Source organism: Manis javanica, chromosome 8 (genome assembly GCF_040802235.1).
Source record: "Manis javanica isolate MJ-LG chromosome 8, MJ_LKY, whole genome shotgun sequence".
NCBI lineage: Eukaryota > Metazoa > Chordata > Mammalia > Pholidota > Manidae > Manis > Manis javanica.
This window is the reverse complement of record NC_133163.1, coordinates 24267113-24281981: the sequence shown is the minus strand read 5'-3', so window position 1 is coordinate 24281981 and position 14869 is coordinate 24267113. Positions and strand designations below refer to the sequence as shown.

General features: G+C 45.6%; 1 protein-coding gene across 10 annotated transcripts in view; it reads left to right on the top strand.

The window, feature by feature from the left end:
* Positions 1-14869, top strand: part of ADCK1 (aarF domain containing kinase 1) — a 209577-nt gene that overhangs the window by 13702 nt on the left and 181006 nt on the right. For 9 of the 10 annotated variants that reach the window (XR_012133740.1, XR_012133738.1, XR_012133739.1 and 6 more), the window contains exon 3: positions 1407-1490. Coding sequence is in view for 6 of the 10 variants with exons in the window: in XM_073242070.1 (XP_073098171.1) it covers positions 1407-1490 (84 nt within the window). In the remaining 4 variants the exon portion in view is untranslated. Of the gene's footprint in view, positions 1-1406; positions 1491-10602; positions 10685-14869 lie in introns of those variants that run through there. The other variant, XM_073242068.1, reaches the window with a different exon arrangement.

Below are 14869 nucleotides of genomic sequence, written 5' to 3'. Positions count from 1 at the left end.
GCTGCAGGAGGAGCTCTTCCTTTCTTCCCCTTGGTGTGGATGTGCTCTGATGCACAGTCTGTTTGGGTTGTTGTCTAAACATGTCCTGAAGTCTCAGTGTTACCAGGTCTCCTCTTTAGCCTGGCTCAGAAGGGGAGGCCACTGATGTGGTGCCTGCTCTCAGGGAAACTGCGTCATAGAATCAAGGAAGACCAATAGATAAACAAGCCATGGAATGTGAAATGACTGCCAGGTGTTTCTTGAGTGCCTTGGCTCAGCATTGTCTTCTGTGTTGTGACGGGTAGAAATGAACTGTCTCACCTAGACCCAGCTTTGAAGGACTTCTGGTTGAGGAGTGCTTATGTGAATGGGCCAAAGGACAATCTAAAACCATATGTTGGGTCAAGGTGTGTGACTCAGGTGCCTGCTGCTGTGGAACCTCAGACACAGGAGTGAGCACTGTGGGCTGGGAGTCAGGGTGAGTGCCCTGCGGAAGGCAGGGCTGGATGGAACCTCAGGGATTTGAGCAGTTGGAAATGAAGGAGGAAGGTATCAACCAGCACTTTCTAAACCAGCCACCTGGCTGTGCATTCTTTAAAGGCTAGGGCTCTGGTCTTATCAGCCTTGTGCACTGCTCACTGATCAGGACTTACTCACGGTTGGCCTTGACACAGTTTGTGTCAAGCAAGTTTATGTCAAATGGAATGAAGTTGGGGGTGTAGACAAAGGAATGGACTCCTCTCAATATCAGCCTTATAAATCCTTTAATTTCTAGGGGCCTCAGTTGCTCAGTTCCGAAAGGGAAGGTTGGGCTAGGTAATCCATGCCTGAGATATCTGAAAGCCTGTAGTTTTCTTCTTCTCCAAGGATAAGAGGGATTTCTCCTGGAGTTTTGGACAAGGAGCCCAGAACCAAAACTTCTGCTAGTAAAGCAAATGTACATATAAAATGATATTTGTTTGGGATACAGAGAGGTGGGATAAGTTTATCCAACACATTCATTCAGCTAGTATTTACTGAGCATTTGCTTATGTGCCTGACACTACAAAAGGTGCTGGGGGTATGGTGATGAACAGGAAGGACAAGTCCCTGAATGTATAGAGCTTAAATTCTACTGAAAGGGAGACAGTTTATATACAAGGAAGCACATGAGCAAGGTAATTTTGGGTGGTGGTTTGTCATGATAAGCAACTGGGAGTTCCTGGTAGGTGGGGCAACTTCAGATCAGGGCTCTCTGCAGAGCTGGCTTTTGTGCAGAGCCCTGATTGTCAGGAAAAAGCCAGCTAGGCTAAGATCTAGGGGCAGGGCATCTTAGGGACTGTACTCCTATAGACAAACCACCTGTGTCAGAGGCCTACAGCTGCAGGGCTTGGGCCGAGGAGTAATGTTTGATGTGGTGCTAAGCCTTTATTTTTCTTGGTTCATAGACAGCTGTCATCAGTTATGACTACCTCACGTCCCTGAGGAGTGTCCCCTATGGCTCAGAAGAGTACTTGCAGCTTCGATCCAAGGTAAGGAATTCTTGGCACCCATCTGAACTAGGCCAGGACTGGATAAGTCCCGATGTGGCTGCAAAGCCAGCAAGCTTCCCATGTTCAGCTGGAGCTGGGCAGGGGCTGTGTGGGGATTGAGGTTGGGGGCTTGGGAGGAGAGAGGGGAGGATCTCCTCATTGGAGGTATTTTACTGCTGATGGGCTGGGCTGCCAGGTTGACATCAAGCTGGATCCTGTGGCGTTGAGGTTATTAATCTACAAGGCACTGGCAGGGAGGTGTGTTTCTGGGCAGCACAAGTGTCTGGGGTGACTAAGGAGGGATGAAGGCTCTCTCCCTGAGATAACTCAGCTGGCTTCCAAACTGTTTTGTCAGGCAAAACCCAATTGAAAGAGGTTAATTGCTTCTCTGTCCTTTGACGGCTACACTGGGGCCTTTCGTAGGCTTCTGAGTGGAGCTGTCCGCCCCACACACTGTCCTCACTTGGATTAGGGTAGTTGATTTTGATGCTACGACTAGATGTCCACAGAATAGGACATCAAGCAAGAGGGCATTTCTGTTGGATATAAGTTAAGTTTAAGGTCACATGTAGATACCTTTGGTTCCTTCAGAGAGGTTTGTGATAGATCTGTGTGTTTTTGCTCAGCCTGGAATGCCTTTTGCCCTTTAGAAAATCCCTACTCATCCTTCTGGACTCAGCTGAAACACCTCCTTTCTGTTATTATGATTTTTGTCTCAATCATCCTAAGTGGATGGAATAATTAATTAAAATTTTTTTAATTTAAACTTTTCATTATAGAAATTCAATCATTAATAAGAGCAGAAAGAATAGTATAATGAACTCTTATGGAATTGTTATCCAGCTTCAGAAATTATCTATATTTTGCCAGTTTTATTCATCTCTTCCTCACTTTACTTATTCACTCATTCATTCTTAAAATTTATTTATTTACCAAAGTATTTAAAAGCAAATCTCAGGCATCATATTACTTCATTGGTAAATACTTCAGTATATGTCTCTAATAGATGAGGATCTACAATACCATCATTATACTTAACAAAATTAACAATAATTCCTTAATAACCTCGAATAGCTAGTCTACATTCAAACCTTCCTTGTCGCAAAAATGTCTTTTTAAAGTTACTTTGTTCAAATCTAGAACCAAACAAGGTACATGTTTTGCATAAAGATTTGGTTTCCTAAATCTTTTCAAATCTATAACATCTCTAATATTTTCCCTCCCTCCCTCCTCTTTTTTTTTTTTTTTCTAGCTATTTGCTTGTTGAAGGAACCAGATCATTTATCTTGTAGAATTTTCCACATTCAAGATTTGGCTGATTGCATCCACAGAGTGTCATTTAATGGGAAATAGATTCATAGCACACAATTCAAAATACGTAACATTTGAACATACGAAACGATCCTTCTATCTCCGTTCCTCAGGTGCCCAATTTTCCTGCCTGGAGGCGACTGTTATTTTCTGTTCATCCTTCCAGAGATATCTTCCTACTTGAATTTAATCACTCTATTTTCTTTATTCCTGTCACAGACCATAGTTGGTTAAATGTCTTTCTCTCTCTTTAGACTGTAGATTCCTTTAGGTCAGGGATTGGGTCTTCTTTTTTTGTATTTTCTCCCTCTAGTGATGATGCCCAGGACTGAGTTGATAGGATTAATGTTTGTGTCAATGCCAAGATGTGCCCTGTTACCTCTTGCCTTGGGAGAGGCCTGAGGAAGGGTGCAAGGCTTTGTGGTTAGAAGGGCTGAATTTGTGCCTTGCCTGTGGGATGGTCATTTAACCTTGTGCAGCTGCCATTTTCCTTGTCTGTAGATTACAGATGCTTATGCCACTTAACTAAGGATTATACAGAGAATATCTGAGACAGTGCCTTGTGCAATGTAAGGGTAAAGCAGGTGTCATTACAAGTGAGTCAGATGTCTGCTGGCAGGTGTGCTCTGTGAGTACCGAGACTTGGTCTGGGTTGTAGGTCTCCATGTCTGCAGTACCTGCGACAGAACTCAGGACACAGTCGGTCCTGAATAAAAGTTTGTTGAATGAACAAATGAATGAAATGTTTGTACTGGAAGCTCTCAAGGCCCTGTCTCTGAGACTTAAGGCCCCCCTGGCTTTCCCTGCCTCCCCTCCCCCTTTCTCCATGTACTAGAGCTATGGGCCGTGGAGCCCGCCGGAGTGACATTCTGCGGAAGGGCTGAGGCCAGGGCACAGGGGCAACCCCTCCACAGAGCAGGCAGTTGTCCTTCACGTGTAAGTCATCTGAAAGGCAGTAGTGCTACAGTTTGTAGAGAAGTTGACAGCTTTGGGGGATGCAGTAGGAGAATTGCAGCCTGGCATTGGATAAGATGGGCAGCGTGTAGTAGCTGGCATCAGATAACAGGGGTGCAGCCCAGGGCTTGTGCTGGGCAGGGGGAGCTGGCTAGCACTAAAGAGCATGAGTAAATACCGCAGGAGTGTTTCTTCCATTGGAACGCTTCTCCTTTCTCATCTCCTTGACTGATAAAGGAGTGAGTGAAGGGGAAAACATAATTATCTCTCCTGTTAAGCCAGCGTCCCCAGGTCCTGAAGTATGTCAGGACAGGAGCTGAGCTCGGCAGGCAGTGACTTAGAGAAGCACTTTAAAGGTTGTTGCTCAGCTGGCTGGGATCCAGTGACTCAGTTGCTCATCAGAGTGGGCTGGGGGTGAAGGAGTATTTTCTAGGGGCACAGTGGCACTTTGCTAGGCAAAGGAGGGAGTGGGTTAGGGCCTAGATGCTTTGGAGAGCCAGACTCCTGGTGCCCAGGATACCTATAAACGAAGACAATGGGTGTAAACTGGCCTGTCTGCAGTGCAGAAAGAAGTCATGGCTGGTATAGACATCCTGACAGTAGGCTGGAGCAGGCAGGACTGAGTTGATTCTGACTGAGGGGTTGGGGTATAGTGGACATACGTTGATTTTGTAGCTCAGGAGCCATTCTCATTTTGGGGAACAGCACCCAAACTTCCCTGTGGGGAACCACCCATATCTCATGTACTTGCCATAGGTTTGAGTGGGGCTCACCCCACCCTCAGCTCCAAGGGTGGGCTTGTGACTTAGGCCATCTGTGGAGTCCATTCCTCTGGCCCTAAAGATGATTCAGGGTTGGGCATTCTGAGCCAGTGCTGGTCAGTGAACATCAGTTTCAGGTCTTTTATGAGGGTCCCTCATAGGAAACTCTTCTCTGGTGGGTTAGCTAGGAGTATAGGATGTTTGCTTAGAGCTACTAGCAGCTGTCTGGCCACCATGAGGGGAAAGTCTGCCCGTGAATAGAGCTAACATTGTAGAGAGATGAGTTGTTTGAGTACCTGTATCTTGCTGGAACTGAAGTCAGACTATCACTGGCCTTCTCAGTTATGTATGCCAGGAAATTTTCTTTTTCCTTAAGATGGTTCGAGCTTGGTTTTCTGTTACTTGCAACCAAATGGGTCCTGTTATAATGGGGACTCTTGGAGAAGCATGCTGGATCTTGACGCATAATTAGGGTTTTGATAAGTCAAAGGACTTGTGACTCAAGGGAGGAAATGAAATTCAGAAATTCCAAAGCCTAAACAGGGTAAGGAGAGGTATGGATGCTGCTGAGTAGAATTTGAGCCATTTTGGACCTGGAGCCAGGTCTTCAGGCTCTGGTCTGCCACTAAGTACCTCGACTTCCCTATCTGTAAAGTGGTGGCAGTGGTTTTGCCCCAGCTGAGTTTTTAAATCAGAGTGAGCAGCTTTGCTTAATTAAACACTGTGGATTATTTAATCTAGCCAGATAGGAGATCCAGAAGCATAGGTTTTCTCCTTATATTTTAACAAACAAGTTAATGATTTTCTGTTTTCCCTATTTCTACATTTATTAATTAGAATTATTCTATAAGGAAGAGCTGTACCTTCCTCCTCAGTTGTTCATTGAATCATTTTTTAATCAATACAAGTCCATGGATATTTTATTCTATAGGTTAAAATCCAAAACAATCATTATTTATTTTTATTGCTCATATTGTTCCAACTGTGGCCTGGAAGCTCCTTCAGCTTGATTCCTATGTCCTTTTGGTATAATCTTATTATTTTTTGAGCACTGTCTTAACTTTCTGGTACCATAAAATGTCCCAAACTCATTTTGTATTTTCCTTGCCCTAGCTCTGGAAGCAATTGCTTCTCCAAAGACCCTTGTTTCTGTTGTTGTAGAATGGTATTTAGAAACCAGGATGTGGGTGCTAGGTATGCATATTACTACTAGGAACAGTGTTAGGGAATATATGTATGTATTCTTATGCATACACATCTATTAAAAAGCTGTAGGTTCATACTGATATCTCCAATTCTAATCTAATGTCACAGAGTTCATTTTAACTTTCTTTCCTTATATGTAACCTATTTCTCTCATGGTGAGAAACCTGCCTTGTTATCTACAATTTATTTACTCATTTGTTCAACCCTAGTATACCCTAAAATACTTAAAACCCCCAGAGCATACAGGAACAGAAAGAATGGCTCAGGCTGAGTGAGACTGAATAAGTTAAGTTATTTGAGCTGCATTTGGAAAGGTGGGTAGGATGGAAATGTGCCACTGGGGACAAGATGATCTTGGCTGATGTTGATGGGTAAAATTTGGGGGATTTACTGGAGACTAGGGTTTGGGTGAGTGAAGGGGCATACTGTTAAACAGAATGAGGTAGGTTACAGAGGAACTAAATGTCAGGTTTCATACCATAGACAGTGGGGAGCCACGGAAAGTTCTTAAGTAAAGTTTTTTAGGGTTTCAATGAATGAGGATGCTTAATGTTATCAGTTACTGAATGTTTTTTGAACTCTACTCTTTCAGACAATGAGTAGAAGCATGAGTGTGTGTGTGTTTGTATGTGGAGAGAGATCTCATGTGCCTTTTCCTTTGTTAATCAGAGTCCTAATATCAGAGGGGTCCTCCGTTGCTGCTGTCATGGGGAAGCTTTTTAGCTGAATTCATTCACTTTCTTTTGTCCAAGTAGTTGACTGGCTCCTGTGGCATCAGATGCTTCCGGTCAGCAGGATATGTGTGTCGTATTAGTTACTATAGTGCTTAGCATTTGGGCTTGAGGAGGTAATGATTCATATGCTTTTCCTCTATGCCTGAGAAGCAGAACCAGGGAGATGCAAGACTGCTGGGTAGACATAAAAATGTCAGCTTTATTACTGATAAGTGCTGGGCTGCAGCATGTGGCTTGGGTCTGGGAGCAAGTAGGTTTGTTGAACTTCACCCCTGAATTTGACAGGCCTACCTACCCAGGCATAGACGTGGCAGAACAGCCTCTCACATGGGGGCTGGCCTCTTAGGGCAGGGCGGAGCTGACTACGAGCCGATCCCACCAGGAGAGGAGAGAGGAGGGCGTGAGCTGAGCATGCTCTGTTTCTTCTCCTAAACTCATCAATCTGATTGGCTATTCCTCTTCCCACAGGGAGTAAGGGAGAGGGAAGAGAGAGGTCAGGAGCATTATGCCTCTAATAGGGCTCCCTCCACAGGCTCCTGTGACCCTTAGAGGTAGAGTCACCTGTAGTACTTACCCTCAGACTGGGAGGTAGCTGTAAATTTGCTGTGTGAACCTTTGGAGCCCATTAAATTCTGCTCACCTTTATCACTGACCTTGCTTAGGGATACAGGCTGCTTTGGGCTGGAGTATGAGATAAATATTTCAGCATTACTGAAATCTGCATTTAGAGGAAGGGGTCACATGCTGTCAACCTTTTGAGCCATGACATACGGTAGGGTGTTCTGGGGGACAAGGGGTATTTCAGACGAGTGGATATTGGTCAGAGGAGTAGAGTAAAGGGTTAAGGTAGGGTGATGACTCTATCTGTAATTACACCGTTGAACTTGAGGCAGACATCTTCGGCATCAGCCAGCTCAAGCCTAATGTACAGATGCAGAGCTGGAAGTCCAGAAGCATGATGTGATAGCTTGAAGCCCGCCCTGCAGGCTTGTGGCAGATCATGGACTTGGTCTTGGACATCCAGATCTTACCCAGTATCATGTTCTTTTCCCTTTGTCCTTGGTCTGTCTGTCCACTTGCAACTTGGGGGAAAGCACCAAGTTGGCGAGAAAGTGAACCCAAAGATACCTGCGCAGCGGTCTTGCCAACTAGTAGTTGCTGCTTCTGGGATTGCTTCTCCCCTGATCCATCCCACAGGGTGTGAGCCCTGAGGCTATAGTGCTGCAGGGGTGGGGGTGGGGGTGTTGGGAAACAGCGGGGAGGAGGGAGACTGGCAATAGAGACTCCTCCCTGGAATTCCTTTATTTATTTAATCAATCAACCAAAGAGTTAATTCAATAAATATTTGGAATTTGCATTCCCCAGTAAGGGAAGTGTAGAACCCCCAGTAGCTCTTTGCTTTGGGAAAGGGTTTCAACTCTTAAGCTATTCAACAAATGCCAATTGGGGGATAACCATGCTAGTAGCAGCTTGGTGAAGATGTGATAATTCAATAAGCATTTTAAAGATCTTATTATTTATTCTGCAGGGGAACTGGAGCAGTGCCTGGCTCTTTAGGAATATACTCTGAAACCTGGGGACTATTCTGGCCAGACTGGGTCATGCCTTCACCATTTTCCCATCCATCTGTTATTAACTGGGGCTGCTCTGTCCCAGGTCCTGTGTGAGGCTCAGGCTCAGAGGATAGAAAGGGAAATAAGGCTCCACCTTGCCCTCCAGTTGCTTACAGTCTAGGAGGGCAAGCTTGTGAAATCACCACTTGGAGAAGGATCCATCTGTCTTCATCCCATCTCTGGCCCCTGACAGCAGCTAACTCCTAGCCAAGTGGAGCAGCAGCCAGAGCCCGCCCGGTGGATGGTGGGGTGGGGTGGGGTGCATGCCATGGAGGCCTCCTCTGGTGTAGTGGTCTCTGTGCCACTGTTCTTTTGCATGGGCAGTGAATGTCAGCCTGGTGTGGAAGCTTGTCAACAAGTTTTCATGCATCTGTCCCTCAGACTCCCTTTTGTGCTTTTGTTCGTCATCATGGAACATTTGCCTAAGAGTATTCTGCACAGAGGATGAGGGAAATTGAATCTTTGCTGTCTTGATGACCAGCTTTCTCAGTTTGTGATAATTTCTGCAGGAGCATGAGCTGCATTTAATTTGCTCTGCTGGGATCATCTAAGGACAGGCCTGTGGAAAATGGCGATGGAGTCTGCGATGGAATTCAGTGCCTCCTTTTTAGCTCTCTATGTACCCAAACGTTTCTGAGTACTGCGTCGCAAACCCACAAAACTTTCTTCAGTGGCCCTGACCCCAAAGTCTTTATGCTTCAGGGAGTGTTCCGTAGTAGTGAGCTCTTGGGCCTTGGTGTGGTCTGGGGAGAGACTGGGTTGGGGTTCACTTTCATCAGTGGGGACTCTGGAGAGAATGTGGTGTGACTTGAGCTTCCCCCTGGAGATTGGGCTCACTGTGTGGCAGCTTCTCTGTAGTTCCTAGCAGTCCATGTGGATGCCAAGTTATCTTCTTGATTCTCTGCACTTGTCAGTGATCTACGGATCATGGCCAATAACAGTGTCCCATTTTGCCATGGCTGCATACCCCTTGTATTTTTAAAAACATGAAATATATGAGACCTAAGAAAAGGCATAAAAATAATTGAGTGATCACCTTTATGCTCACTGCTCAATTTCAGATATAATTCCTAACCCATATAATTGTATCCCATTGGGTATTCCTTGATTCTAGCCTTCCTCCCACATAACCAGAAGTATATCTTGAATTTGTTTGTTTTCATTCCCATGCACTTCTTTATAACCAACTAACTATTCATGTATTGTATATTTTTCATTCTTTTAACTTTTTCCTTTCTTTGGTTTTGTCTTGAGCAAACATCTATGAAATTACAGATTTGATAGACTAGTGATCTCTTTTTGGGGGTCTGTGCATCTTCAAATAAGGAGTATTCTGGGTACTACCTGAAATTGCTTCTTGTACCACTTTTTTGCACACCGTTACTGGTACTGGGTCACACTTGGAGAAATGCAGGCTGCACCATCTGTAGCAGACGCTGGGCCGAACTCTGGCTTGCACCCTCCATTTCCTCAGTCTGTCCTCCGCTGGGCTTGGCCACTGTCTTTCCAGCTCTTCTCCTGGCTCACCCTGTTTCTCTCCTGGGGCTGCTTCAGGCTTGCAGCTGTCTGATGGGATGGTATTTGCTGCTGCTGCTTAGAAGCAGTGATCCCTTTCCAAAGGCCACAGCTGAAATGAAACAAAATAAGCCCCTGGGTTTCCAGTGATGGGAGGCCATTGCCATGTGCTGGGCATCTTTCCATCCTGATGAGCATGATTACGACCATTAGCCAGTTCATCATTTGCCAGTGTCTGTAGCTCCTTTGCATGCATGGGCTGCCTGGACACACAGGGCTGGCTTCCTGCTGTTGCAGGGCTGCTTGCCAACTGCCCTGCCACCTGGTTCTTGTGGGGCAGGTAGAGAGGGCAGAGAGCCCTGCTCCCCCGGGGATGGTGCTGTGTTGAGGGTTGAGCCTGCACCTAATGGGACAGTTGCTGGAGAAACCCTCACGTCAGCCTGTCCTTGCCCATCTCAGACCCCACCCTAGACCATGGCTGGGCTTCTCACTGTTGATAGCTGCTCACACTGAAAACCCCCCACAGTTTCCTTTCCTGCCTGAACTGGGTGCTTCTTTCTCAACTGAGCTGTTTCTACTTTGCTGAGGGTAGCACAGGGACATGGGATGAAGCCACACGATGCAGGACCTGGGGTAGATATAAGCAAGGACTTCCTTACCACTGAGATAGTTTAGTATTGAAGCAGGTTAACCAAGCACAGCTTTCCAGAAACAGGAGAGATTCTGTCTGTCTTTTATGGAGGTGGGGATGTGACAGCTCACCAATGGTTCCTTACCATGTCAGGTGGTCAGAGTCACCTTGGGAGCCTTACAAAGTCCAGATTCCTAAACTCTATACTCTAAAGATTTGTTTTCAGTGATTCTACGATGAGGTCTGGAAACCATATTTTTAATGAAGTCCTCAGATGGGCTTCTGATGTGAAGAACAAGCGTTTACAGGGACTGAACACCATGGGACAGGTGCTGTACTGAATTCTCTATTATCTCCTTTAACTTCACAGCAATCTGAGGTAGATGCTGTTGTTACCATCCCCATTTTACAGATGAAGAAACTGAAGCACAGACTGAGTGACTTGTTTGAGGATCTTGCTAGTCAGCAGGTATACTAGTAGCCTGTGATTGCCATAACCAATTACCACAAATTGGGTGGCCAGGGATAAGAGAAATTAATTTTCTTACATTTCTGGAAGCCGGAAGTCTGAAATCCAGGTGCCAGCAAGGCCAATGTCCTTCTGGAGGCTCTAGGGAAGAATGTGTCCTTGCCTCTTCCTCTGGCTGCCGGCCTTTCTTGTGGTTGCCTCCCTCCAATCTCTGCCTCCATCTTCTCTTTCTTATACAGGTACTTGCCATTGGATTTAGGGCCTGCCTGGGCAATCCAGGATTCTCTCATCTCAAGATTCTTAATTTAATTATTTCTATAAAGACCCTTTTTTCCAACTAAGATGACAATCACAGGTTCTAGGGGGCAGGACATGGGCATATCTTTTGGGGTACCACCATTCAGCCCACTACAGGGTCTTCGATTAATCCCGAACAGTGTGATCCTGGGCCTGTGGCTATAACCACTTGGCTTCCCAGCTCTCTCCCCTGGACTGGATGAGCTGCCAGGGTACCTCTAGGCCAGCAGTTGAGGTGTAGATTTCTTTGCAGTATCAGGGAGTTTGAGCTATTTGTCAAGCTGTGGCAGACCAGTGTTTCCCCCCACTCTCCCACCCCCTCAGCCCTCTGCCATTTCTCCTGAAGCCCTGTGGCCTGTCCCTCCCAGACTGAAATTCCCACACCTTAATGTGCTCAGGAGGTTAGGCCACAGGGACTATGAGGCCAAATTCATTCTGGCTTGGGTGAGATGGAGGCATTTCTCTTGCCTCAGTGTCTATGTCCCCAGAATGGAAGCTGCTGGAGTAGCAGGGGTAGATGGAAGGCCATAATATAACTAATAAAGTTGATGGAAGGCACTTGGCAGCTGTAAGGGTGATCAAGATGCTTGTTAACAACAACACTAATAATCTAATAGCCTGTTCTTGATTTCCTGCTTCTCACTGTCTTGGCCCCAAGCAGCTATTTTCTACCAAATTAAAATCCACTCAGCTTTCTTCCTGTCCCTGAATAAAACTATCCTCACAGCTCTTGCGTGTTACAGCAAGACTTTTTAATAGAGTTTTCCTTGTAGAACCCTGAGACATATGTCCAATTAGCAGAATAATCTCACTTAAATATACTAATAAACTGCTGACTGATAATGGCAGGACATGTGAGGCTAATTTAAAGCAGTGTGGTTCGGGAACTGGGGCACTGCCCCCTTCCCGACTGTCTGCCTCCAGGCCTCTCCTTCCCTCCAATGTCTTGCTTTCGCAACAGTCCTTCACGCTCCACACTCTATAGGATGAAAAGGGGTGTCCACGTGGTGCCCAGTCACAGTGCAGAGAACCCAAACCACTCACTATGCATACAGTCAGTCGTGCAGCAAATATTTATTGAGTACCTACCCAGTGCTGGGTGTTTGCAAGGTGCTGGGTATACAGTGGTCTTTTGGAGGAGTTAAGGGGTAACTAACAGTGGATGGAACTCGTAAGAACATCCGTTCCTGGAGATAGGGACTCAGTCTGTTGTGCTTGCTGCTATATCCTTAGCACTTAGAACAGTGCTTGGCAAACGACGGGCTCAGTAAATACTTTTTAGTGAATCAATGAGATAAGTAAACAAGACATGTCAGCTCTTACTGAGTACCCCAAAAGAGATAAAACACCGTTATGGGATTAAAAGCAATGGAAGCAGGGCAGGGAGATCAGCTGACATGGGGGTTTTCATTTGAAACTGAAAAGCAATGAAAGAACCGGGAGGAGCTGGGAGAATGTTGTTAGTGGTAGAGGCGAGGTGGGCTATGTAATTTACAGGGCTCAATGTGAAATGAAAATGCAGGCTTCTGGCTGGAGGTGGGGATGTCAGTCTCCCCTTCCCAGGCTCTGCTGCCCCAGCCCTCAATGGATGGGGAACTCCCACGAGATTGCAGCCTGTGCTAGGATGTGCTCAGGGTCTTATCAAGACCGGGTATGTGAGAGGTCCCTGCTGAGTTGCCTGTTGAACTTGTGATGCTGGTCAAGGATGGGGAAGGATGCTGCATGACATGTGTACCACCCTGACTCTTGCTATGCCTGCAGTGAGACCCACAGTGGAGGTGAAGGGCAGTGGCAGAATGCAGGCCTCCCTTTCCAGTGTGTGACCTGGTTGTCACCCTGGTGGAGAGCAGCTGTGACCGTGGGGTGGAGGCGAGGAGGTAGGGTAGAGACAGGGCATTGGGGGTGCAGTGAAGAGTGAGTAGCCGAGAACTCACTGTGGAGGTAGGACTATGTGTGAGATGAATCGCCCAGTCCATACTCCATTATCCCTTCAGATTTCACTTGCAAAACACAAATTCAAAAATAAATTTAGGAATTTCAAGACAGCTACTGTATTAGTTTCCTATTGCTGCTGTAACAAACTTCCATATAAACTTAGTGGCTTAAAACAATACAAATTTATTCTCTTACAGTTCCAGAGGTCAGAGGTCTGAAATGGTTCTCACTGGAGTAAAATGTACATGTAGAAGGGTTGCATTTCTTTTAGAGGCTCTAGAAGAGAATTAATTTCCTTGTGTTTTTGTAACTCTGGGAATGGTGGGGTGGGAAATATTTTCCCAGGCTGGAGCAGATTACCTTTGAAACCAAAATCAGTCAATGGGAGAAATAAAGTACGAGAAACCCACTTATTGCTTACAAGCAGTTATCCACTTCTGTTCGCCCGTGTGTGTCACAGACCGGCTGCAAAAAGAGACCCCACTCAACCTCTCTGGTCCAGATATGCCCTCGCTCCCCCATGTAATCACCTATTGATATGGAGATGGACTACTTCTTTCTGCCCCTCGGATATACCTATCGATATGGAGATGCACTAAGGCCAGGTGAGAGATTCTGGAAATACTGCAATTTTACCCACACTCTTTCAGCTTATAGAGGCTACCTGCATTCCTTGACTCATGTCACCCTTTCTCCATCTTCAAGACCAGCAGCATCTGGTCAAGTCCTTCCCATGCTCCCTTCTCTCTGGTTGTCTTCTGCTTCCCTCTTGCACTTGAAAGAACCTTTGTGATTGCATTGGGCCCACCTAGATAATCCAAGATAATCTCTCCATCTCAAAGTTGGCTAATCAGCAACCTTAATTTCATTTGCCACCTTAAATCCCCTTTGTTATGTAACGTAGCCTATTTACAGGTTTTAGGGATTAGGTTGAGGACATATTTGTTGGGTATTTTTCTGTCTTCCACATTCAACCACTGCAGGGCCCAGTGTGACTGTTTTGTCACATGCCCAGGAAGCTGGCCCTGGAAGAGGAAATTGCAAGCCTAAAAGCCTTGAGATGGGAATGAGTTTAGCTAGTTCAAGGACCTGAAAGGAGGCCAACATGATGAAGAATAGTGAATGACAGGACATGTGGCACAAAATGAGACTGGAGAGGCTTTCACAAGACCTGCAGAGGGTTAAGAACAGTGGGCTGGGATCTTCCTTTGAATCCTTAAAACAAAAACTCTATATGAAAAATTTCAAATGCAATTAAAAGATAGAGAGAGTAGTAGACCTAGCACCTAGATGTAAAATACGTTGCCATACTTCATTTATTTATTTACTTTTGCTGAGGATCTTCAATATATAAAAATCCTGGCATTTCACCTGTAATTTCAGTGTACATCTCTAACAACTGATGTTTCTCTAAGTATTCACATCTTTTTTATAATGAATGAAATTAGCAAGAGTTCTTCAACTTCATCTAAATCCTCTGTTCAGTGGCCCTGCCCCCAAGTGCCCCTCCCATTACTTACATTGCCTGAGCTTTGTGCCTATTCCCTCTTTCTGAGATTAGAGTGAGGCCTCCTTCTCTGTAGCTTTCAGGATCTTGTTTTCTGTTCCTTCCCACCAGCCTGCAAGATCTCACAGCTGTGAGGAAATGAAAAAGACAACTGTCACACACCCAGCCCCATGGTCCGAACAGGGATGCTGGGGAAGGGAAGGAAAGCAAGCTGGCTGGATATGTTATTCTGCTTGTGGCCTAACATTTGTTTTTCTTGTCTGTAATTGCCATTCCAGAAATGCCCTCACTCTTTTAGCCACAGATCAACTATTGAGAACAAATTAATTATGCATCTTCTCAGTGTGTGTGATCAAGAGGCAGATGGAGGGAAGGGTCCTGTTCAGTTTTTCTGGCAACGAGGTTCCCAAATGGATGCTTTCCAGACCAAAGAGTATGTGTCCTGG